The sequence below is a fragment of the Trichechus manatus genome, unplaced genomic scaffold (genome assembly GCF_000243295.1).
Source record: "Trichechus manatus latirostris isolate Lorelei unplaced genomic scaffold, TriManLat1.0 scaffold00019, whole genome shotgun sequence".
NCBI lineage: Eukaryota > Metazoa > Chordata > Mammalia > Sirenia > Trichechidae > Trichechus > Trichechus manatus.
The window spans coordinates 10,078,490-10,103,371 of NW_004443955.1; the positions used below are offsets into that span (position 1 = coordinate 10,078,490).

The 24,882-nt window shown below is 43.1% G+C and overlaps 1 protein-coding gene across 1 annotated transcript in view; it reads right to left on the reverse strand.

Moving 5' to 3' along the window:
- The window catches only part of ENTREP2 (endosomal transmembrane epsin interactor 2), a gene marked incomplete at its 5' end in the record, with an annotated part of 641,425 nt that overhangs the window by 380,878 nt on the left and 235,665 nt on the right, over window positions 1–24,882 (reverse strand). The window contains one exon of the mRNA XM_012554457.2: window positions 455–511. Within this exon, the coding sequence (XP_012409911.2) occupies window positions 455–511 (57 nt within the window). The remainder of the gene's footprint in view (window positions 1–454; window positions 512–24,882) is intronic.

Sequence of the window (24,882 nt, forward strand, 5' to 3'; positions counted from 1 at the left end):
CTGGTAACCACTAATCATTTTCAGTCTCTCTATATTTGCTTATTTTATGTAAGTGAGATCATACAGTATTTGTCCTTTGCCACACTTTGCCGTAATGTTTTCAAGGTTCATCCATGTTGTAGCATATGCGCATAGGTTTTAACGCCTAGAGACAAGGCTTGGATCTACCTTTTAAAATGTATTTGTTCAGGGTATGTCTTATAGGAGGGCACCTAAAACAAAACAGAGGACAACACCCGGACAGCTTAGAAAAATATCCAAGGCATACTCTCAGAAGTGGGATCTAGAGTACACACAGTGGTTCTTTCATCAACACTGGATTCGTTTTTCTCAAGGTCTGTATGCCACATTCTGCGAAGAAGCCAGGATTCTCCTTCCCTTCGCCTTTAAGGGACTCAGGCCTCTGCAGGGAGCCTCGCTGCGCGCGCCATGCTGGAGACGCAGAGCAACTTACCACCAACGAGAGAGGCCTCTTCCAGGAGACCACACCAATGAGTCCAGACAGCAGCACCTGCAAAGACAAACAGTTCAGGAGGTAAGATGTGTCAGGAGCTTTCAATAAACAACTGAAACAAAATTCACCTTTTCAACCTGAGGAAGGGCTGTAGAATGCAGCAGAAATTATGAGCACAGTTACAACGGCCTTGTTTTCCACTCCGAAGCTCCTGGCCTGCAGCCACACTGAAAGGCACACTCGGCCCTTTATTTACACCCTGCATTGTACTCGTCCAAAGAGTCTGTGCACTTTCTGAAAGGCCTCTGCCAGGCCACATACTCCATTTTGGTCCTATAAGTTATTTGGCTATGCTACTTAAAAATCACAAAAAAAAAAAAAAAAAAAGAAAAACCCAAGCCAGTTGCTATGGAGCCCACTCCAACTCTTGGCAACCCCTTTCGTCAGAGTAGAACTGTGCTCCACAGGGTTTTCAACGGCTGATTTTTCCAAAGTAGATCATAAGCCTTTCTTTAAAGGTGCCTCTGGGTAGACTCGAACCTCCAACCTTTCCATTAGCAGCCGAGCTCATTAAACATTTGCACCATATTCCGGCGAGGGCTTAAAGCACCATTTTACAGAAGGGCAAAGCTCTCCCCCTCACCTGTAACCCAGCCTCCTGCTCCCTCTGCTCTGAGTGCTGCCGACCTGCAGGACTTGTCCTGACCTGCAGGATCCATGCTTGGCTGGCTCTCTCCCGTCTACAGCACATCCTCCCACCACACACCTTTCTCTTCCCTCCCGGCCCTGGGAAAGTGTTCCCCACCACACAGCAGAGCTTGAACCTTGCTGAGTCAATACACATCATCGGATGAGGCTCCCTAACTTTCTGCTGACTGACTCACTTCCCAGGCTACCATGTCCCACCTGGCCTAGCTCCTTCTCTAGCAGTTGTCCCCTCTCTCCTGGCTCCTACCTACTGTCCTTACCACAGGAATACCCAAAAGTCTTCTGTATCTTAGAAAAACCACCTTCGGCCCTTTGTTAGTTACTGGCCTATCTTTCTTCCAGGCTGCCTCAGAAGTCCACACTCCTGGTCACAGGATCTGACTGGCTGCTCCCCAGACCTATGGCCCTGTGCTGCCAGTCTCCATAGGTTCAAGAGGGCCAATGGAACCATGGGGACACACACTCACTCCCCCACCCACTACAACCTGGCTCTTTCCCCGCTGGTCCTCAGAAACTCTTCTTACAAAGGTCACTGAGAGGTTACAGGTCCAGCCATCACCCTGCCAGCTGGAGATTGACCAGTCCTTCAGCTTAAGAAACTTTTCTCTAGACTTATGTACGTAGCTCTCCCCGATATTCTTCTTACTTTTCTGGCTTCTCCTATTCTCAGGCTCCCTCCGCGTCCTCCTTCCTCTCCCCCTCCTCTTCCAGTTTCCCAAGATCCCCTCCTTGGCCTTTTGTCTCTCTCTACTCCATGGCTTCATTGCAGATCCAGCTATGACTGAGGCTCCTCTAACACCCACATGCTGGCTGTTGCCACATGTGAGTCTCAGCGCAGCCACTCCGGTGTCTATCAGGAACTGCTCTGGTGTCTTCTCCAACTCAGCATGTCCCAAGCCTAGTCCTCCTCTTGTAATCTCTATCTTCCAAAATAGCACCCCCTGGTCACTCAAGCCAAAACCTTGGAGATGATCCCCCTCTGCTTCACCCCCAATATCTAATCAGACATGGTGAAGTGGAGGTGGCTGTGGCTTCCCTTTCAACAGGGCAATATTGAGGAGGCTCCGTTATAAGGAAGGTCCTGGTGTTCTCATATGAGGTTTCTTGTGATGATAAATAGCCCCAGATTTTCTACTGTGGGCCACTAGGGATCTGTTTTTCATATGAAGTTTCTTGTAATGATAAATAGCCCCAGACTTTCTACTGTGGGCCACTAGGGACCTGGATGGAAGGACTTGGCTAGATTTCCTCTGTGAATCCAAAAGGACCTGATCTCAGAACCTGAGGAGAGCACACTACTCAACAGAGCCATAAAGTCTCTTTGGTTCACCCCTAACCACTTCTTCAGTGGGCAGAACCAAGGCTTGTAACCAAACAGCCTCCACCACACCCTGCACCATGCCAGTCTCAGGGACAGGTTCAAACACTCTGGACCAGGAGTTTATATGAAGGATTTATGAACCTTCCCACAAACCACAGGACTCTGCTCCCCAGTATGGCACATAAATATTCTAGTCTTCAACACACACAAATCCTCCAAACAGAGTCAATTTTGACAAATATTTTTCACAAATGTGTTTCCATCTACCCAACATCTGCTCTTCGTGATCCTGCCACCAGCTTCTCTCCTCGCTGTATTCCAGGCTCCAACCGTGAGTGAAATCCTTGACTATTGGTTACTCATGTCTCTCTGTGGCCAAGTCTCACAAGTTCTTCCTTCACAATTCCTCCTAAACCTCTCTCTTACCTTCTATACTCAGCATTTGAACTCTCAAAACAGCCTCTCTGCTGTTGGATTCTTCATAATCCATAAACCAATTTCCCCCAAGCTATCTTAGAATCAGATTAAATTGTCATTGCTTATAAGGATACATTGCTAGAGTTCTCAGCATCATCTCATGCTCAACATTTCAAATGCTGAGTTCATTTCTCTAACTCCAAACTACCTTTTTTGTGAGTTTGAAATTTCTTCCCATAATCCCACCACCTTCTCAGCTCATCGCACCTGTGTTCAGTGCAACAGTCAGTTGCGAAGTTGGATCAGTTCTTCCCCTCGATGTCTGTCCATCTGCTTGTTCCTGTCCATCTCCTTGGCCACCCCTCTCTTGTCTTATCTGCCTGGACGGCACCCATATCTCACTTCTGTCCTTTACCTCTGCCCTCTCTGTTAAACCCATCCTGCACACCTGTGCCAGGTGAATCTCATCTGTCTGGTCCAATGCTCCCAACCCACAAGAATTAGGTCCTGATTCTCCACCAGTACTTCCCTAAATGACCCTCCACTCCTGTTCAGGCCACTCTGGGCACCTTGAGTAACCCTGGTGAGGAGAAGAACTACACAACAGTCATTGCATGTGCCCATGCCAACTCCAAGATCCCTACAGGCTGTCCTTCCACACTTAGCCTCCCAATGTCTCACCTTTTCCAGAATTTTTTCTATCACCCCAGTCCTTCTAGATCCATGGCTCAGCCCCTACTTCTTTCTCTTCCCTTAGGCTCTGTCTTAGTTATCTAGCGCTGCTATAACATAAATACCACAAGCAGGTGGCTTTAACAAACAGAAATTTATTCTCTCACAGTCTAGGAGGCTAGAAGTACAAATTCAGGCAGTCAGCTCCAGGGGAAGGCTTTCTCTCTCTGTCAGCTCTGAGGGAAGGTCTTGTCATCAATTTTCCCTGGTCTAGGAGCTTCTCAGTGCAGGGATCCCAGGTCCAAAGGACATGCTTCGCTACTGGCTCTTCTTGCTTGGTGGTAATGAGGTCCCTCTCCTCTCTGCTCTATTCTTTCTTTTATATCTCAGAAGAGATTGACTCAAGATACAATCTAATCCTGTAAATTGAGTCCTGCCTCATTAACATAACTGCCTATAATCCTGCCTCATTAACATCGTAGAGGTTAGGATTTACAACACATAGGAAAATTACATCAGATCACAAAATGTAGGACAATGATACAATACTGCGAATTATGGCCTAGCCAAGTTGACGTACATTTTTGGGGGATACAATTCAATCCATAACAGGGTCTGACCCTGGCATCTCTCTGACACATGACTTCCAAAAAGTGTCCTCTGTTTTCCCACACACCAACACCAGCCTCACCCAGATCAGGCCTACGTATGGGATAGGAATGATCAACATCCTAAAAAGTTTGTTTATACATTGCCTTCTACTTTCCATTTCTACCACTGAAAATTTTACCTATTCTCTGAGACATGCTCCAATGCCTCAGCAATCATGAAAGGCTTATGAATTCAAGAGTACAAGGGCTCCCCTTAAAATCCCAAACTACCACCAGACCTCTCAAAATGTCTTTAATAAGAACTGAACAACAGATAGAACTCCTTCATCTCTTCTAAGCTAAAATTTATAAAACTATCAAAACTCTACGGTAATGAAGTCCCTTAAAACAAGGATTTTACTGGAAATCAACAAATCTCCAAATAGCAGGCATTTCTAAACATAAAAGAAGTTAGTTGGTGTTGCTTTTCTCCAAGGCTACAATAAGAACTCATTTTGAATTTTCCTATCTTCATCATGAAGATATTATTCCTTGAACAGACACAAATAATTTTACTTCCAACAAACATGTATGATTTGCTTATTGAAGACAATTTACAATTCTAAATATCATTAATAAGTGTAATAGAGAACAGATCAAATTCCTCTACACAAATGAAGAAAATAAAATCACCAAACTCAAGTGATAGGTGGAACTCTAAGATAACCCCCAATGACCCATGGCCTTGTGCAATGCCTTCCCCTTGAGTATGAATATGGTAGACTATCACTTCATTGATCTTCCCCCAGTCATGCCTTGAGATGATGCAGCTCCGGCAATGCTTTGATTGCAGCCTTCTGAGACCCTGACCAGAGGATTCACCCAAGCTGTGACCAGACTCCTGGCCCATGAGAGCTGTCAGATAATAAATGGATGTTGTTTTGCCACTAAGTTTGTGGTAATTTGCTATGCAGAAATAGAAAACTAGTACATCCAGAGTGGGGATATTGGATTATTGTTCCAAAATATCCACTCCATTTCTACACCTCCCCAGAAGGAGCAGACTTCCTTGCCCCTCTAATACCAGAAACACAGCATCAGCTTTCAGGGAGGGCAACATGAGAAGGCCTGGAGGTGACTTGCAAAGCCTAGATACCAGGGTGCCACCTCCTGAAGACCCCTGCTTTGGTCTGCTTGATGACTGAGGGGAGTGGAGTGTGCTCCTCAGAGCGCTGGTGTGAAAGAATTTTAGAGCCACCGCTCCGCAAGCATCAGGTCTTATTTTGAACTACTTTTGCTCAATTCAAGCTACCAGAGAGGATTCTGTTGCATGTTCTGACATCTCAGTAATTCTGAAGGTTTATTTTGTGTCACTTCTGTGAGGAAAAGGGTCATGAATCTAGTTAGCTGTGAAATTACTGCATCTTATCAAACTTTTGTCCCATTTAATTTACTAGTATTGTTGCTCAAAGCCCACAGTGTACAAAGAATTTGAAGAAATTGAAGAGGGTCAGAGAAGAGTAACATATAAGTAAACAGCTGTGAAAGAAAAGCCAAAAGGAATGTGAAAGGCATGATATTGCTCAGAGAGAGGAGGCCTAACTTTTGAAGCACCTATGAGTTATTATAAAGACACCAACTCACTCTCCTTCACTTCCTCCCCCAGCCCAAATGGAGGCAAGAGATTAAATTAGAAATGAGAAAGAACTTCCTGCTGTTAAGGGCAATGAAAGGGGATAATGGACTGCTAGGAAGTCATGGCAACTCTGGAGCCAAAGACCTTACCATGTGATTGGTAGTGCTGCCTGGACACAGAGCGTGGAATAAATTAGCTCTTTCAATCTCATCCTCTAAGACTGAAAAGTCCTTTCACTGCCTTAAATCGAGAGTTTTCTTCAGATCTTCAAATCTGGTTGAAAGGCAAATGGTAATGCAACATTTTAGGTAGTGAATTAAGTCCTACTCAAATGTCGACTGGAAAGCCAATTAAATTACTTTCACAAAACATATGCTAGGTGTGCCCAAGAGACTGTAATGCCAATTTACCACTAAGAATCCAGTGTTCACTAACTTCCGGAGAAAGAACAATTGTTGCAAAAATGAAGCGAATACTATTCTGATCTGCCTAGAATAAGAAGAATCTACTGACTCTGTCTTCCAAAAGGCTTTTAGAGTACCGCCCTATGCTGCGCAGAGTTCTTCCGTCAGCCTCATGGAACAGCTGAGCCTGACCCTCCTGAAGAGGCTTACCCTACATCCATTTTCTTTTCTTTCTGTGTGGTTTAGTTTGGTTTGGTCTCCCTGGGGCCACATGGCAGGGCTCGTTCAGGTCTTCAGCCTCTGTCTCCACCTCAGCTCCCCCTTGGGGAACACACCCATCTTCACACTCATGCCACTTGTCATGGATTGAACTGTGTTCCCCCCAAAATACGTGTCCACTTGGCTAGCCCACGATTCCCAGTATTGTGTGGTTGTCCACTATTTTGTGATCTGATGTGATGTGATTACTCTATGTATTAGTAGTTGGAAAATATGGCTTTGGTGATAAAAATGATGCCAGAGATCACATGATAGAATTTTGCAAGATCAACGACTTCTTCATTGCAAATACCTTTTTTCACCAACATAAGTGGTAACTACACATGGACCTCGCCAGATGAAATACATAGGAATCAAATTCACTACATCTGTGGAAAGAGATGATGGAAAAGCTCAGTATCATCAGTCAGAACAAGGTCAGGGGTTGACTGTGGAACAGACTATCAATTGCTCTTATGCAAGTTCAAGCTGAAACTGAAGAAAATTAGAACAAGTCCAAGAGAGCCGAAGTATGACCTTGAGTATATCCCACCTGAATTCAGAGACCATCTCAAGAATAGATTTGATGCCCTGAACACTAATGAACACTAAAACTAGCAGAGTTGTGGGATGACATCAAGGACATCATACATGAAGAAAAAAAAAGATAGGAAAGAAAGAAAAGACCAAAATGGATGTCAGAAGACTCTGAAACTTCCTCTTAAACGTTGAATAGCTAAAGCAAAAGGAAGAAACAATGAGTTAAAGAGATGAATAGAAAATTTCAAAGGGCGGCTCGAGAAGACAAAGTAATGTATTATAATGAAATGTGCAAAGACCAGGAGATAGAAAATCAAAAGGGAAGAACATGCTTGGCATTTCTCAAGCTGAAAGAACTGAAGAAAAAATTGAAGTCTCGAGTTGCAATACTGAAGGATTCTACAGGGAAAATATTAAACAACGGAGAAAGCATCAAAAGAAGATGGTATATACAGAGTCACTATACCAAAAAGAATTAGTCAGCATTCACTCATTTCAGGAGACAGCATATGATCAGGAACAATGGTACTGAAGGAAGCAGTTCAAGCTGCACTGAAGGCTTGGCAAAAATCAAAGCGCCAAGAATTGATGGAATACTAATTGAGATGTTTCAACAAACAGATGCAGCACTGGAAGTGCTCACTTGTCTTATGCCAAGAAATCTGGAAGACAGCTAGCTGGCCGACTGACTGGAAGAGATCCGTATTTATGCCTATTCCCAAGAAAAGTGAGCCAGCCAAATGTGGAAATTATCGAACAATATCGTTAATATCACATGCCAGTAAAATTTTGCTGAATCTCATTCAAAAGCAGCTGCAGCAGTGTATCTATAGGGAACTGCCAGAAATTCAAGCCAGATTCAGAAGAGGACATGACACCAGGGATATCATTGCTGATGTCAAATGGATCCTGGCTGAAAGCAGAGAATACCAGAAAGATATTTACCTGTGTTTTATTGACTATGCAAAGGCATTCAACTGTGTGGATCATAACAAATGATGGCTAACACTGCAAAGAATGGGAATTCCAGAACACTTAATTGTGTGAAATCAGGGTAGTTATTAGACCTGCCACTGGCTTTTATTTAATGAGTTAACAAATGTTATGCTTTGAATTGTATCCCCCAAAAATGTGTGTCAACTTGGTTGGTCCACAATTCCCAGGATTGTGTGAATGTCCACTATTTTATCAACTGATGTGATTTTCCTGTGTGTTGTAAATCCTGTTACCGGTCCTCCAGGTCTCGCTCAGTGTGACACTGAGACAGGAGTTGGGTGAAAGCGAAAGAAGAAAACTTTACTTGGTTGGCCAAGCCAAGGAGCACACCAGAACCTGCGTCGCCAAGATGGCTCCCCGATCAGCAGGCACGGGGGTTTATGTGGGAAGGGAAAACAGAGTAGGGGCTCTTCTCCAGAGCATGTTCAGGAATGTGGTCCATCAGGGTTGGTGGACAACTTCTATGATGATGTCGTTGTCCTCTGGTTGATGCAGTCGCACTGGGGTTCAGGATTCACAAGCTGCACTGGGGTTCAGGATTCCCTTGGCCGTGGTGAAGGGAAAATGGTGACTTACCTCCTCCCAGCCCCCCTGTCGGCAACATCTCTGTGATATGTAACCGGGAAGACAAGTTGAGGCTCTCTGTGCATGCATGCATTGTTCTGTACCTGCACAGGCACCTCAGACTGATTCTGTCGGGTATTCGCCCCAGCTCCTAATTTTTCACTCTCGAGGTTTTAGCTTAGCCCTACCCAGCTGCTGTCCCGTGGCTGAACCCTACCCGGCCACTGTCCAGCCTCTATGATGTTAACAAGGCGGGATTAGCGGCAGTTATGTTAATGAGGCAAGACTCAATCTACAAGATTAGGTTGTGTCTTAAGTCAGTCTCTTTTGAAGTTTAAAAGAGAGAAGCGAGCAGAGAGACACGGGGATCTCATACCACCAAGAAACAAGAGCCAGGAGAATAGCGTGTCCTTTGGACCCAGGGTCCCTGTGCTGAGAAGCTCCATGCATTCCATACCCATGTCATTCAGTACTTCATTCTTGGTAATTTTTGTTAGCTAAATCTTGCAGATCATTAATTGTCTCTGTACTGTGTCTAATCAACTGCCAAACTATACATTTGTATTTGTTTTAGAAAATTTAAATTATTATAATTTATGCATTTAGAAGTTTTTATTTTTTCCCTAGATATCACAGTTCATTTCTGATAGTTTCTTACTGCGTGCTTATCTTTATGACTCTGTCCATAATTGCTTTGAATATTTAATTTATAAATGCTCTGAATTCCAATGTGTGTAGTTTAAGGGAGTGCATCTAAGTCTGTTGTTTGTTTGTTTCTGGTGGGTCTCATTTATTATCACTTCCTTTCTATTATGCTTACATGGTGGAAGTCTTATTGTGAAGACAATGCTTGATCTTTAATCAATTTTCCTCTAAAGATGTTTATTTCTGCCAGTAACCAGGGAGCACCCAGGACTTGGAAACATCATGGTCCCGGGGTCCTCAGCTCAAGGCTCAGTGTGCAAATCACACACTGAGCCCCCTACCTCGCAGTAGGTGCAAGGTTCCGTGTCCCAGTAGCAGTGTTAAGGTGGCCTGACACTCTGATTCCAGCTACCTATTTCTCTGACATAGTTTGTTTAAGGGTGAGGTAGGGGTCTCTGGACACCTGCAATGTCTCAAGGAGCATGTCTTTGGCAGATCATAGTTGTTCTGTAGAAAGAGCATTCCTCAAAGCACCTAGTCAACCACAATGCCAAACCTGAAGGAAATCTCCCATTCCTGCTGTTTTTCATGGCCACGGGAGTACACTAGTGGAAGAATGAACAGGTGCCACTTTAACTTATTTTTTTAAATTTATCAAAATAATAAACTCCTATTTAAAAAAGACTTTGTTTTAATTATTTATAATTAATAAAATCAATTATTATTTATAAATGTAAAAATATTCCATGTATTTTATTATTTAGTCATTTAGCCCTTACAACTATATATTTCTCAAATCTTATTACTTGCAAAGAAATCAAATGTTATTCCCAAATAATTCCTTCCCTCTATTTCCTTCCTGGAAAAAATCATTATTATTCTCATCTTGTTGTTGTTGTTAGGTGCCATTGAGTTGGTTCCAACTCATAGTGACCCGATGTATGATAGAACGAAACACTGCCCAGTCCTGCGCCATCCTCACAATCATTGCTGTTTGAGCCCATTGTTGCAGCCACTGTGTCAATCCATCTCGTAGACGGCCTTCCTCTTTTCTGTTGACCCTCTACTTTACCAAGCACAATGACCTTCTCCAAGGACTGTTCCTTTCTGATAACATGTCCAAAGTATGTGAGATGAAGTTTCACCATCCTCACTTCTAAGGAGCATTCTGGATGTACTTCTTCCAAGATAGATTTGTTCGTTCTTCTGGTAGTCCATGGTATATTCAATATTCTTCGCCAACACAATAATTCAAACACATTGATTCTTCTTCGGTCTTCCTTATTCACGGTCCAACATTCACATGCATATGAGGTGACTGAAAATACCATCTTAAAACTTTCTAAGCCTATAGCCTTCCTATGTAATGGTAAGAAAATACAAGCAAGAAAAGAACTCCATTCACAAAAACAAAAAATTAATACCTATCCAAGAATTAACTCCATGAGAACATACAAGGTTGCTACCAAGAAAACTACAAACTCTCCTGAGGGATATAAAGGAAGATTTATAAATGGAGACACATACCATGTTCCAGGATAAGAAAACTTAATATAGTAAAATATTAGTTTTCTCCATATTTATAAATTAATCTAGTTACCTCAGTCAAAATCCCAGTGGGATTCTTTGAAGCTTGACAAAATGATTCTAAAGTTTATCTGAAAGAGAAATAAATACAGGTAGTCCCCTACTTATGACAGAGTTCCAATCCGATGACTCCATCATAAGTCAGTTATGATGTAAGTTGAATACCTCTTTTTGTTTTATTTTTTATTATTATTGCCTTTTACTATCAGTATCTTTATAAATCTGATCTTTATTTGTCTGTGAGTAAACATCTGACAATGATAACAGCAAATCATACGCTGCAACACTGTATGTAGTACGTTACTAATAATAAACTTTACCAAAAAAAAAAGACAGTCGTAAGCGCAGTTCGTTGTAACTCTAATCTGCCTTAAGTCACGGACTACTTGCACAGTAAAACCTGTGAAAGCCAGAACCTGTGTAACCTGTCAGAGAAGGAAAACTCAAATACTTTCTACTAAAAGCAGGAGATAGAAAAGTGGTTAAGACTGCACCCTGTCAAAGGTGGAAAACTTGCGAGGCCCAGAAAAACAAGGGAATGCCATAGACTTCTGGCTCTCACAGGTTTCACTGTACCTGATAACAGTGAAGAAACAAATGTCAGTGAACTAAGAAAGTGGGACAGGTTTAAGCATTGCCAGATACATTCTTCCTCTCTTCAAAATTCCAAGTTAAAAAGTATCAGAACAAAAACGTATTAGAAACCACAATACCTAAAAGTGGCTCGAGAATAGACAGATAAAAAGAATAGAATATAAAGCTTCAATATAGGCCCAAGCACTTATTAGTTTTTAATTACATGAGGATGGCATTTTAAACCAGCAGGGAAAAGAAAGGTTGTTGAATACATGGTTCCAAGACAATTGCACACTAATTCTAAATACATAAAATAAAATAACCACTATGAATCAAAACACATTACAAAGTGATTGAAAAATTAAATATAAAAAATAAACTCTCCAGGTAACTACTTAAAATTCATAAATAGATTTCCTACCTTCAAAAAAATCCCCAAAGAAAAAAAAAGAGGAACAAACCTTCTAAGTAATCAGTAAAAAGCAAAGTAAAATAGTAAGTCCCTTCCGTGGCTAAGTGGTTAATAGTTCGGATGCTAACCAAGAAGTCGGCAGTTCAAATCCACCAGGCGCTCCTTAGAAACCCTATGAGGCAGTTCTACTCTGTCCTGTAGGGTGGCTAGGAGTTGGAATCAACGGCAATGAGTATTTTTTTTTCTGCCTGTCAAACTGGCAGTGGTTAGAAAGATTGATAATGCTCTCTGATGTGGCCACAGAGAATGCACACAATCACGAGGGAAACTCTCAACTGGCAAGAAGTATTTTTTGAAAAATGAGAATACTCTCTAGTCAAATAAATCCAAAACCCAGGATAACATAGATGATTTTCTAGGAAAATATAAAGTACAACTGATTCCAAAAGAGACTGAAAAACTAACAGTACCAATGAACACCAAGAAATCAGGGAAGTCATCTAACAGCTACAGCCAAATTCTTCAAATGCTTCTAAGTAATGAGAATTCCAACACTGATTTTTTTTCAAGGCATGGAGAAAAAAATAAAAAGGAAACTTTCCACATTATTTTTACAAAGGTCAGCATAACAACTACAAACATAAAAAACAGCCCAAGTATAGAAAATAGACCAGTTTTACTTATAAACAGTGGTACATATATTTTAAATAAAATGCTAGAAAATAGATTTCAACAGTACATTTAAAAGAACAGGCAACAAGGCAGGGGGTTGTCTCAGGAATAAGAAGATGGCTCAGTAAGAAGAAACATGTTAATAAAACCAATCATATTAATATGAAAAAAATTTAAAATATGATCATTCAGTAGATTCTTAAAAGGCATTTGATAAAATTCATTCTCTGTTTTTTATTTAAAAAAAAAAAAAAAGGACTCTTCGTAACATAGGACAAGATAAGGATGTCCACAGCCACCACTTTTATTTTTAGTTACTCTGAAAATACTAGTATGGAGTGCAGTATTATGAGATGGCTCCCAAGATTCCACTCTCTGGTGTACACACCCTATATAATCCCCTCCCCTTGAACGTGGGCAGGACTATGAATATGATGGATTTCAACCCCGTGGTGGTTGTTGTTAGCTGCTGTCAAGTTGATTCCGACTCATGGCGAGCCTATGTGTACAGAGTAGAACTGCTCCACAGGATTTTCAAGGCCACCATCTTTTGGAAGCAGATTGCCAGGCCTGCCTTTTGACGCCCCTCTCGGTGGGTTCGAATCACCAATTTTTCAGCTAGTAGTTGAGTGCTTAACCATTTGTACCACCGAGGGACTCCATCTATGATTAGGCTACATTATAGGACAAAGATGAAGGAATTTTTCCAGTGTAATTAAGTCCCAAACCAGTTGACTTTGCGTTAATTAGAAGGAAGATCATGCTGGGTGGGCCAGACATAATCAAGAAATCCCTTAAAAGAGTCTGGGACCTTCGAAGTTAGAAATTCCACGTGTGAGACAGATTCTGCTGCAGGCCTTGAAGATGGAAGCTCCCATGTTGTGTGAGAAAGCCTCTAGAAGCTGAGAGTTTCCACCCCCTACAGCCAGCAAGAAAACAGGGACCTCAGTCATACAACCACAAGGAAATGAATTCTGCAAACAACCTGAGAGAGCTCAGAAAAGGATCTTTCCCTAGTGAAGCCTCCAGATGAGGATGCACCCAGTGTCACCTTGATTTCAGCCTTGGACCCTGAGCAGAGGACTCAGATAAAACATGCCAGACTCCTAGCCCATGTAATTTGTAAGAGAATACACTTGTGCCATTTTAAGCCTCTGAGCTTGTGGTAACGTGGTATACAGCAGTACAAAACCAATATGACTAGCTAATAAAACTAGACAAGAAAACCCTATGGAGCTCAGTTCTACTCTGTAACACACGGGGTCGCCATCAGATGGAATCAACTCGACGGCAGTGAGTTTGGTTTTTCTGGTCTTTGACATGGGATGTTACACTGGTCTCTCCACGTGAGTGGTGAAGTACCGTCCCGCAGCCCTTGATGCTGGGCTTGGCCATGGGACTTGCATGGGCATGCTGGATGGGAGTGGCTTTGGGTCAGTTCCCCCAGAGTCTTCAGAGGCATCACATTTCCCCTGCTCTCGAGTGCTCCCACCTCTTATCTATGAGAAGAGCACAGCACAGATGGCCACTGCCCGCCCCTTCAGCCTGGACCCCAGAATGGGCACAGGGCACAGACCCAAATCCAACCTGAAGCTTACAGCCCAAAGTGGAGCCACCCCAGCTGACCTTCAAGACCAGGGAGAAAGCAAAGGGTTGTTATTATAAACCACTGAGTTTTGGGTGTTTTTTAAGTAGCATTATTGTGGCAAGCACCACCTAACACCATCTAAGATACAACCAGTGGTCTCTTCCCATCTGGAGTAAAGGAGAGTGAAGAAAACTAATGACTCAAGGAAGCAACCAGTCCAAAGGACTAACAGACCGCGTGCACCACAGCCTATGCGACCCCACAACCAGAAGAATTAGACAGCTACCACTACTGCCCACTCTGACCAGGATCACGACAGACAGTCCCGGACAGAGCAGGAGAAAAATACAAAATAAAAAATCAAATTCATAAAAAAAAAAACAGACTTACTGGCCTGATAGAAACTGGAAGAACCCCCAGGACTATGGCCCTAAGACATCCCTCTGACTTGGAACTGCAGCCATTCCCAGAAACCACTTTCCAGTCAAGAAACGGATAGTCCTATAAAATAATAACACTCAAAAGGAACATACTCCGTAGCACAAACAATTATACGAAACCAAAAGGGCAACATTCTGCCAAAAGTAAAGATGAGAAGGCAGGAAGGGACAGGAAAACCAGATGAAAGGAAATGGGGAACCCAGGGTGGAAATGGGGAGAGTGCTGACACAGTGTGGAGATTATAACCAATGTCATGGAACACTTCATGTACAATTTGTTGAATGAGAAACTAATTTGCTCTGTAACTTTCACCTAAAACACAATAAAATATTAAATAATAATTTTTTTAAAAGTTTAGTTTAACTTCTAAAGAATGCATGCCTTGAGCAGTGTGCTTTTTAAAGATCTATCTACATGGGATCAAACTGACAACAGCAACTCGAAAGATTGGATAGGAAACTTAGGGGGCAGTGAGCTTATGTTAATGGAGGAGGAACAACTCAGAAAAGGAGGCTGAGAATGGCTGCACTACTCGAAGAATGTAATCAATATCACTGATTTGTGTATGTAGAAATTATTGAAGTAGGGTATGTTCTGCTGTGTATATTCTCAACACAACAAAAACAAATTATTAAAAAAAGAGTCAACTAACATACATGTAGTTTAAAAAGAATGTAAAATCAAAGACGAATTACAAATGGGAAAAAGATTTATAATACATACAATAGGCAAAAGGTTAATTTTCTTAATTTACAAAGAGTTCATATAAATTTAAAAGAAAAAGGAATAACTCCATAAAAAAATGGCTAAAGACTGAACAGAATGTTCACATTTTTTAATGGACAATAAATACATTAAAAGATGCTTAAGTCTACTCAATTTCTTAAAAAGTAAGTCAAAACACAAAGATATATATTTTTATCAATCAGACTGTTGAGGTTTTTTGTTTTTGTTGTGCATCTATGGGCATGTGCGTGTCCGAATGTGTGCGTGTGTGAGTGTATGTGTATGTGTGTGAGTGTGCACGTGTGTGTGTGTGCGAGTGTGCATGTATGTGTGTGTGTGTGTGTGTGTGTGAGCGTGAGGGTGTGAGTGTGAAGTCTGATAAAACCCAGTGGTGGCAAGCGCATAGGAGAAAACAGCTCCTCCTACACATTACTGGTAGTGGTAGAAACTGATGTAGCCTTCCTGGGAGGCAATTTCATAATATCACTCACGATCAAAAATGCACATACTCACACTCAGTGATACTGTTACTAAGAACTTAGCCTATACTACCAGAAGTACACCAAATCATTTACACAAGGAAGTTTCCTACAAAAACCTGTAACCAGTGAGTAACAATAAAAGGCTAGTTAAGCCACTTTGATATTTACATATAATGTAAAATAGATGTATTATGAAGTCAGAGGTAGGTCTGTTCATGCTGCTGTAGAATGACCTCAAAGACAGACACACAGCACATAGTACAGTGTGCAGAGAATGATCCCCATTTGTATAATAAGAAAAGAATATGGATGTATGAGTTTCGTACAAACATTTTTTTTTTTTTAGGAAGGATACACAAGAAAAAGTTAATGGCAAACTGGATTAGGAATGCTGTGAAGGGAGACTTACTTTCACTTGCCGTAATATTAATCTTTAACCCTGTGCATATATTGTTTTATGTGATTTTAAACCATGCATGGAAACCCTGGTGGCATAGTGAGTAAGAGCTATGGCTGGTAACCAAAAGGTTGGCAGTTCAAATCCACCAGGTACTCCCTGGAAACCCTATGGGGCAGTTCTACTCTGTCCTACAGGGTCACTATGAGTCGGAATTGACTCAACAGCAACTTTTTTTTTTCTTTTTTAATGCCCTTTGATCTGAAGTCCTCAAGAGTCCTTTTCAGTGGAGCTTCCAGACTAAGATGGACTAGGAAGAAAAGCCTGGCAATGTACTTCTAAAAATCAGCCGATGGAAACCCTACGGATCACAATGGTCTGATCCGAAACTGATCATGGGGATGGCACAGGACCTGGTGGCACTCGTTCCACTGTGCATAGGGTCGCCATGAGTCGGGGTCGCCATGAGTCAGGGTCACCTCAACGGCAGCTAACCACAGCAACAATCCCAACTGCTGCATTAAATCATGTTATGGAAGAATACTGAATACCATGTGGAAATATTCACACTACATAAAAGAAAAAATAAAGAAAAGTAAAAGCAGGCTACAGAATGTCTTTTTTTTTTTTTTTTGAAGGGGAGAGTGGGAGCAATTTCCCTTGTATCAAGTCAATAAATACAGCCATCAACACACAAACACATAAAGAAACCCCAAAGTCACTCACGGCTATCTCCGGATGTCAACTCCCTCCTTGTATTGGTTTCTTTCCCGTGCTTTATGCATAGCGGAGAAAACACAGTATTTAAAACCCAAGCCAGCAACCACTGTTTCCACCTTAGTCTAAGAGGGACTAGAACTCCCTCTGATGCTCCCTTCTACCAGTGAACCTGGCAAGACAAACCCCAATGCTTCACTGCAAGGGGCCCTCTGCTTCAGAAAAGACATTGAAGGTTTCTGCACACAAGATGGCTTCCTGGCTAAGTAAACCAGTTGTCCTCTAGTTGATTCTGACTCAGTGTGACCCCATGTGGGAGTAGAACTGTGCTCCATAGGGTTTTCAATGGCTGACTTTTCAGAAGTAGATCACCAGGCCTTTCTTTTGAGGAGCCTCTGGGTGAACTCGAACTTTCAACCTTTCAATTAGCAGTTATACCATCCAGGGACTCCCTGGCTGAGTAAGAGGGCAGGAACTAGAATCCCAGCACTGTGCAGGGTTCCAGGTATATGCGGGAAGCAGGGAGACCTAGCCTGCCAAGAAAGATGCCAGGTGGTCATGGGCACCTCTACGTGGGCTGCTGCTCTTTGATGGAAAATTATGAGGATTTAAAAGATAAATGCAAGTTTCAAGGATGCATTCCAACCAGCACCCAAATGTACACAAGAGGCCCCTGTCTTCCTCCCTTTCTCAACCCAGTGTTGGAAAGACAATATTAAGTATGCAGGTCTACTGCCTTGTTGGGAAAAGAACTTTCTATAAACCCTTCACAAATCATTTTGATTCTCTTCTTTTAGAAGTCTCCTCTTTGCACAATAAAAACAATGTATTTGTTGATTCAGAACATTAATTCCATTAAAATCACATTAAGTGTAATGAAAAGCTATCAGAGTATAATTATGCAAGCAAATTCACAGACCTACATCAACTTTTAAATCCACTGGAATTACAATAGGAACTGAACCTCTCTGGTAGATAAATTGCTCTTTCATTTCCAAATGATTGTGAATAAAAGCCCACTACACTAATGTTATAAACCACACATTCCTTATACAAAGTCCAAAACCCAGTTCTGTTCTGTAAAGGCGCCTTAGCCTGGGCCTTCCCAGGGCCAGCCGGTTCTCCAGGCCACGTGCTAGGTTATCCGCGCCCCAGAGCACATTCCCTTCTGGGAACTCCTGGCCTACGAGCCCAGTCAGCGGACCATGGAGTGTCTCTGAATTCACAGCTTCCACAATCACCCCTCTGAGCCCCTTCAATGTAACCACCAAATCCCCGCTCTGCCCCACCCTCAGAACCCACTCAGGGCCTGCAGGCTGCTCTCCTGCCTCCAGGCCCCAGTGCTGCCCCAGGTGCCCACTGTCTGCTGCCCTCTGCTCTAGCACTGGCCCTGCCCTCCTCAGCCCCTGCCTGGCCACACACAGACCTGGGTGCAGAGTGAGTCTTCTGTCCTCAAACTTGGTGAGACCCAGAAGGAGGCAGAGGGCCACTGGGACAGGCAAGAAAGGGGCATGGGGCTTGACTACAGAGCAGAGGGGACAAGGAGCGCTTCTTGTTAGCACCAGGAGGCTGCCAGAAGCTGCCATCCCACGCCATGAGCAACACACACTGGCACGCCAGGACTCTGCCTAGGCCATGGCCCCTCACTCACCGCCTAGGTCCACCCAAAGGAGTCAACAGGTGGGCCAAACAGTTAAGCACTCGAATACTTGCCGGAAGGTTGGTGGTTCAAACCCACCCAGAGGCACCTGTCTTCTAGACAGGCCTGGCAATCTACTTCCAAAAAAAGCAGCCACTGAAAAACCTATGGAGCACAGTTCTACTCTGCACATGAGGTCTCAGTGAATCAGCGTTCACTAGTTGGCAACTGGTAAGGCCCTCAAATAGAAAGTGGGGAACCTGTACAATTGGCCCATGCTGCTGGCATGAAGGGAGTCCCCCACCAACCAAGTGGCCCCAAACAGATGCAGTGGCCCCCCAAGAGGTCAGCAGGGACCAGCACCCCTGTAACACTGTCTCCTTTCAGCCTCCTGTGCCCCTTCCCCTTTAATTGGGTCCTGCCTCCATCTGCATCCAAGGCTCCCAGGACTCCTATGCCCTGGTCACCAGGGGCCTCTGGGTCCCTGAGTCTTGAGGGCCCCCTTCAGCCCTTACTGGCCGACTTTAATGCCCTCTCCTGCCTTTCCAGAGCACCCTCCTCCCTCAGCTGCCCCTGGTTTCCCACCTTGACCTCCAGGGCTGCTCCTTGCAGACTCCCTCTACCCTTCTTCCCTTCTCCCCTCCGCACACCACCCATCACAGGAGATCCCAACCCCTCCCTCGCTCCTTCCCAGTTTGCTTCTAAAACTCCCTCTCTCAGCCCCTCTCAGTCCCCTCCAGTCCCGTGTACACATCTGCCAAGTGGGCGTCTGCTGCTGGGTGTCTCGCCAGCAGCTCTGACTCAACGTAGCCAAGCTGCACCATCAACCACCCCACACCCAGCTGCCCTGTGGGCACACTACCCTCTGTCAGGGCCACTCCCCACCCAACCGGGTGGGCCTGTTAGAGACCAGCTACCACCGCCCAGCTTCCCTCTCTCCACCTCTCTCAAATCCCGTCTGTCCACTTCCTCCTCCTGACCAGGTATGCAGGAGAACTCCAGATCCCCACGCCACCACACCTGGCTGTCACCTCTCCCTGAACTACTCCAACACTCTACACCGAGTCTCCCTGCTCCGCTGCTGGCCACTTCAACCTATTTTCCACAGCACTGCAGAATCGCCTTGCTAAAATGCAAACCTCATGGGGGCCCCTCTTCCCTGCTCATACCCTTTCACCTCCAGGCTGAGGGGCCTGCCCCCACGTCCTGCCTCGTATGGCTGCTCCCCTGTGCTCTGTTCAGCCCGTCAGGGAACAAGCACCCTGTGGCTGTTGTAACTTGCAGGTCCTGCAGTCCCACACTGAGTGAGGGGCCTGGCGCCTCAGTAAGATAGAAGCCCTGTCTCCTGAAGGCAGTCAGAGCAAGGCCCAGCATGCAATGCTCCGTGTGGCGCCCTCCTCCAGGGCGGGCATCCTTCTCTGCCACTCTCCTGTCCAATTGTGCAGGGGCCCCAGGGTAGCACTGCCCTTGAAGGACAGTATTTTCACTTGCTTTCTTAATTTCATAACAAAAGCAATGCAAGGTCAACATATAAAAAAGTTAAGAATGTCATATAAGCTAAAGGAAGGATATTAAACCATCTATACCCTCGCCACTTCTGTTCTAACTTCTGTTAACATGCGGTAGGATTCTATTTAAAGGTTTTTATAAAAATCAGATCATAGTGTTGTCAATAATTTTCCATTACAATATAATTCATCATGATCATGATGTCACAATACGTATTTGTTTACATCATTTTAATGGTTTGTATGAATACACTACCATTACTTTAAAGAGTCCTACTACCAGAGGGTCAGCGAAAAAGACGAAGACCCTCAACGAAATGGACTGACACAGTGGCTGCAACAATGGGCTCAAGCGTAACAACGATTGTGAGGATGGCACAGGACCTGGCAGTGTTTCATTCTGTTGTACACAGGGTCACTAAGAGTAGGAACTGACTCAATGGCACCTAACAACTATTAATCTATAAACATTTTAAGTCATAAACACACAAGTAAATGTTTTTGAACAAACATAAATACAGAAGCATATAGTTAATTTTTTAAAATTTATTTACATCAGTCTAAGTAATTGTTTGGAGCCCTGATGGCACAGTGGTTAAGAGCTCAGCTGCTAACCAAAATGTTGGCAGTTGCCCTCCCAACAATCTCCATAAACACACAAGACACAGCCTTCCTGCCCTTCCTCCCCACTCCTTCCCGCTCCCAATACAGCAGTAGTCCATTTTTTTTTTTTTGATATTTCAGCATTCAATGTTGACATCATGGTGACTATGTAATATTACCCATAGCTGAACCACAAGGAGTACTATAATTACGCTGCCTTTTAAAACCACATTGCTATATTTAATTGAGGTGAATTGCCCTTTTTTGCATTTGTCTTCTATACATCTATCAAAACTTCATCCCAGCTCTCCAACACCCCTGAGAATCTCCTCTCCCCACGTCTGGGCGCGGTAAGTGCTCCATCCACTCCAGCTTTCTCAGCCATGTCACTCTGGGGGCCCTCCCTCCACCTGCCCCTTCCTCACCTGGCCTGGAGCACCTCAGCTCCCAGGGAGTTCCTTCACCATCACCCTGGACTCACTTTCACCACCCCTGGGTGGAGCCCCTGTTTTCTTGATCCCACATCTTCCTTTTTCTTGGTTTTTCCCCAGATTTTTGAGGGGACCACATCCTCCAGTAACTTTCAGAGAAATAATTCATAGCAGGTAAAAATCTTAAAACCCTTCATGTCTGAAATATAGGGGTAGAAATTTTAGGTTGCAGACTATCTTCCTTCAGAATTTTTTACATAATGCTCTAATACGTTCTGACTTTCAGCATTGCTGCTGAGAAATCTGATTCACAGATTTTTATTGAGTGCCAGCCATTTACCAGGCCGTGTTCTAGGCACTGGCTGGCGCAAACGGTTAATGTGCTCAGCTGCTAACCGAAAGGTTGGAGGTTGGAGTCCAGAGGTACGTCGGAAGAAAGGTCTGGTGATCTACTTCTGACAAAATCAGCCACTGAAAATCCTATGGAGCACAGTTCTACTGTGACACACAGGGGGTCACCATGAGTTGGCGTTAACTCAACAGCAACTGGTTTTTGGTTCTAGGCGCTGGTGATTCAGCAGTTAACAAAGGTGCCTCGCAGGGCCTCCCTCATGGGGCTGACATTCTGGGAGGCAGAAGAGAGGGAGAAAATAATGAGTGAAGCAATGTGGTATGTTAGACAGGGATACACCAAATGAAGAAACAAAAGACTGAGACACGGTAGCCTCAGGAGACAGGAAATACTGGGCTTCTAGGGTGACTGATCCCAACAGGGCAAAAGGGTATCCAGGGGTCTGATGCCCCCGATTCCTGGTGGTAATACATGAAACCCACAGGGGCACGCGTGGCTCTTTGCTTTTCATTCATTGAGCTGGGTACTTGCTCTGAACCTGGAATCTCACCTCCTTCAGTTCTGGGAGTATTTCTTGTATTATCATTTTGTCATGGTTCTTTCCACTCTATTTCCTTTGTTCTTTGCAATTCCTGTTCCTATTTGCTTCCTGATCCTCTCTTTTCTTTCCTTCCAATTTCCCACTTCCCGGTCTTTTTTGTTCAGTTTTCTGAGAGATTTCCTCAACTTTACCTTTCAACACTTGTCATGATTTTGAATCTTTTTATTGTGAAAAATGTCAAGTAGTTAGAAAACTAGAAAAATAAGAATATCTAATCCCATCTCCTTAACCATCACCTTGATTGACAATTTTGCCATACTTGCTTTATTTCTATCTTTGCTTTTTAAGATAAATTACAAACATCATGACATTTCACCCCTAAATATTTCAATACGCATCTCTAAAAACATTTCTCTATTGAACCACAAAACTATCAATATATCTAAAAATTTATTAATTATTAATAAAATATCTTAATATCATCTAATACCTGATCTTTATTCAAATTTCCTAGGTTGTACCCAAGATGTCATCTTACAGTTGATCTGTTCAAACTAAGTTACAATATCTAGTAATTTGGAATATATATACATGATATTAATTTATACTGTTGGTTAACTTTAAACGTTCAGCGAATTTTTAGCCCACATACCTCTATATAAGTTTTCAATTAAGAGTAGTTTCTGTTAAAGCCCCTACAGTGTAAGCAAGAGTTTTAACACAAGTATGCTTTCTTCTCTTCACCTCAGAGCCCTAGTGGTACAGTGATGAAGAGCTCAGCTGACAACCAAAAGATCAGGAGTTCGAATCCACCAGCCACTCCGTGGAAACTCTAAGGGCAGTTCTGCTCTGTCCTATAGGGTCACTATGAGTTGGAATCGACTCGACAGCAACAGATTTTCTTTTTTTTTTCCCCCTTCACCTCATCTTCTCCTTTTTTGCTACTATAATCTGGAATTTTAGATCCAAACTATTATATTGTTTATATATTGTATATTCAGTCTCTTTTGATAACAACATCCAGTTGCCATCAAGTCGACTCCAGCTCAACGCAATCCCACGTGTGTAAGCGCAGACCTGTGTTCCACAGGGCTTTCAGTGGCTGACTTCTCGGAAATAGATCCCAAGACCTTTCTTCCAAGGTACCTCTGAGTGGACTCAATCCTCCAAACTTTCAGTTAGCAGTTAACCGTTGGCACCTCCCAGGGACTCCTTCGGATATATATACATACAGTTTCCACTTTCAGCTTTAACTAGTTTCAGCGCTTCTCATTTGTTCTCTTTTCCCGTGACTTCACCAACTTGAGCTGCTGACTTTACACTGGAAATCGCTGAAGTACGTCTTCAGGTAGTTTTTCTTCTGATCGATTTGATGACCTTCAGACCCATGAATATCTGAGCACACTTCAGCTGCTTTAAAAGTACCATCACAGATTTCCCATCTGCTTCAGCTGTTGTCATCTGTGAAGGACAGCTCAGGTAACTACAAACAGGTTTTTCTACCTGGATGCTATTGGAGGACCACAATCTTGAATTTCACATTATCATTTCATTCTCTTTCTCTTTAAAGTTTTTTTTTTTCACTTACTTATACTCTCCGTACAATACATTGTTTGGCTTTGCTTATTTTAGTACTTTATAGAAATGATATAATTTAAAACTGTTGCATATTTCACATATTTCTCAGACCCAGGGAGCAAATCCACTCAGGGTGCAGTCTGTATCTCTTACTTCCTGCAGGGGCTGCTCTGATGGAAGTCAGTGCCCCTGAGTAACCCTGAAGCAACAGAGGGCCAGAGGCAATGGGCCTTAGGCAGACAAATCTGAAGACTGCTCTGTAGCCCCTCACAGGTCCTGTCAGGATCAAGTACATCACTCCCAGGGGCCAAGTCCTTTCCTCTCTGCTTTACTCTTCCAACCTTACTTGTTCTCCCTGTGATATTGAAAACTCCCAGGTAACTACCCACATGTTAGCTCCAAACTCAGTTCTGCTTCAAGAATAATCCAGGTTAAGAAAATGTACATTTTTAGGATTCATCTATCATGTTGGTGCACACAGCTATAGTTTATTCATTTTCACTGTGATATAATAGTTCACGTCATTAAAAAAGTACACACATTGGCGGACTTCCTGGAAGATGGCGGTGTGTGCAGTCCCATGCACTGCTCCCCCCACCTCGCCCCGGAACACCAAGGAAAACAACCAGAAGCTGGCAGACTCAGTGTTGTAAGAACTCTGACAAGCTGGTGAGAATGTAAAATGGTGTGGCCTCTGTGGAAAATAGTCTGGTAGTTCCTCAAAAAGTTAAACACAGAATTATCATGTGACCCAGCAATTCCACGCCTAGGTATATACCCAAAAGACTAGAAAGCAGGGATTCAGAGACTTGTACTCTAATGTTCACTGCAGCATTATTCACAATAGCCAAAAGGAGGAAACAATCCAAGTACCCATCCACAGATAAATGGATAAACAAAATGTGGTACATACATACAATGAAATGTTATTCAGCCATAAAGAAAAATTAGATTGTGATACGTGCTACAACACTGAACTTTGAAAACATTATGCTAAGTAAAATACGTCAGACACCAAATGATAAATATTATAGGATCTCACTTTTATGAAGTATCTAGAACAGGCAAATCCATAGAGATCAAAGTTTATTAGCGGTTACCAGGGACTGGGGAGAGAAGGAAGTGGGGAGTTATTGCTTAAGGGGCACTGAGTTTCGGTTTAGGGTGATGAAAAATATTTGGAAATGGATAGTAGTGATGGTTCTACAACATACCGAATGCAATTAACGTCACTGAATTATACACTTAAAAATGGTTAAAATGGAGGACTCCGGCAAGATGGCGGTCTAGGTAGAAGCACCACGCCGTCCGTCCACAACAAAGATCCGAAAAACTAAGCCAAACAGAGAATCAACAATCCTGAAACCCTAGAACATCAAATGAAGAGATAAAAAACTCAGCCGAACACCAAACGGAGTAAGAATACT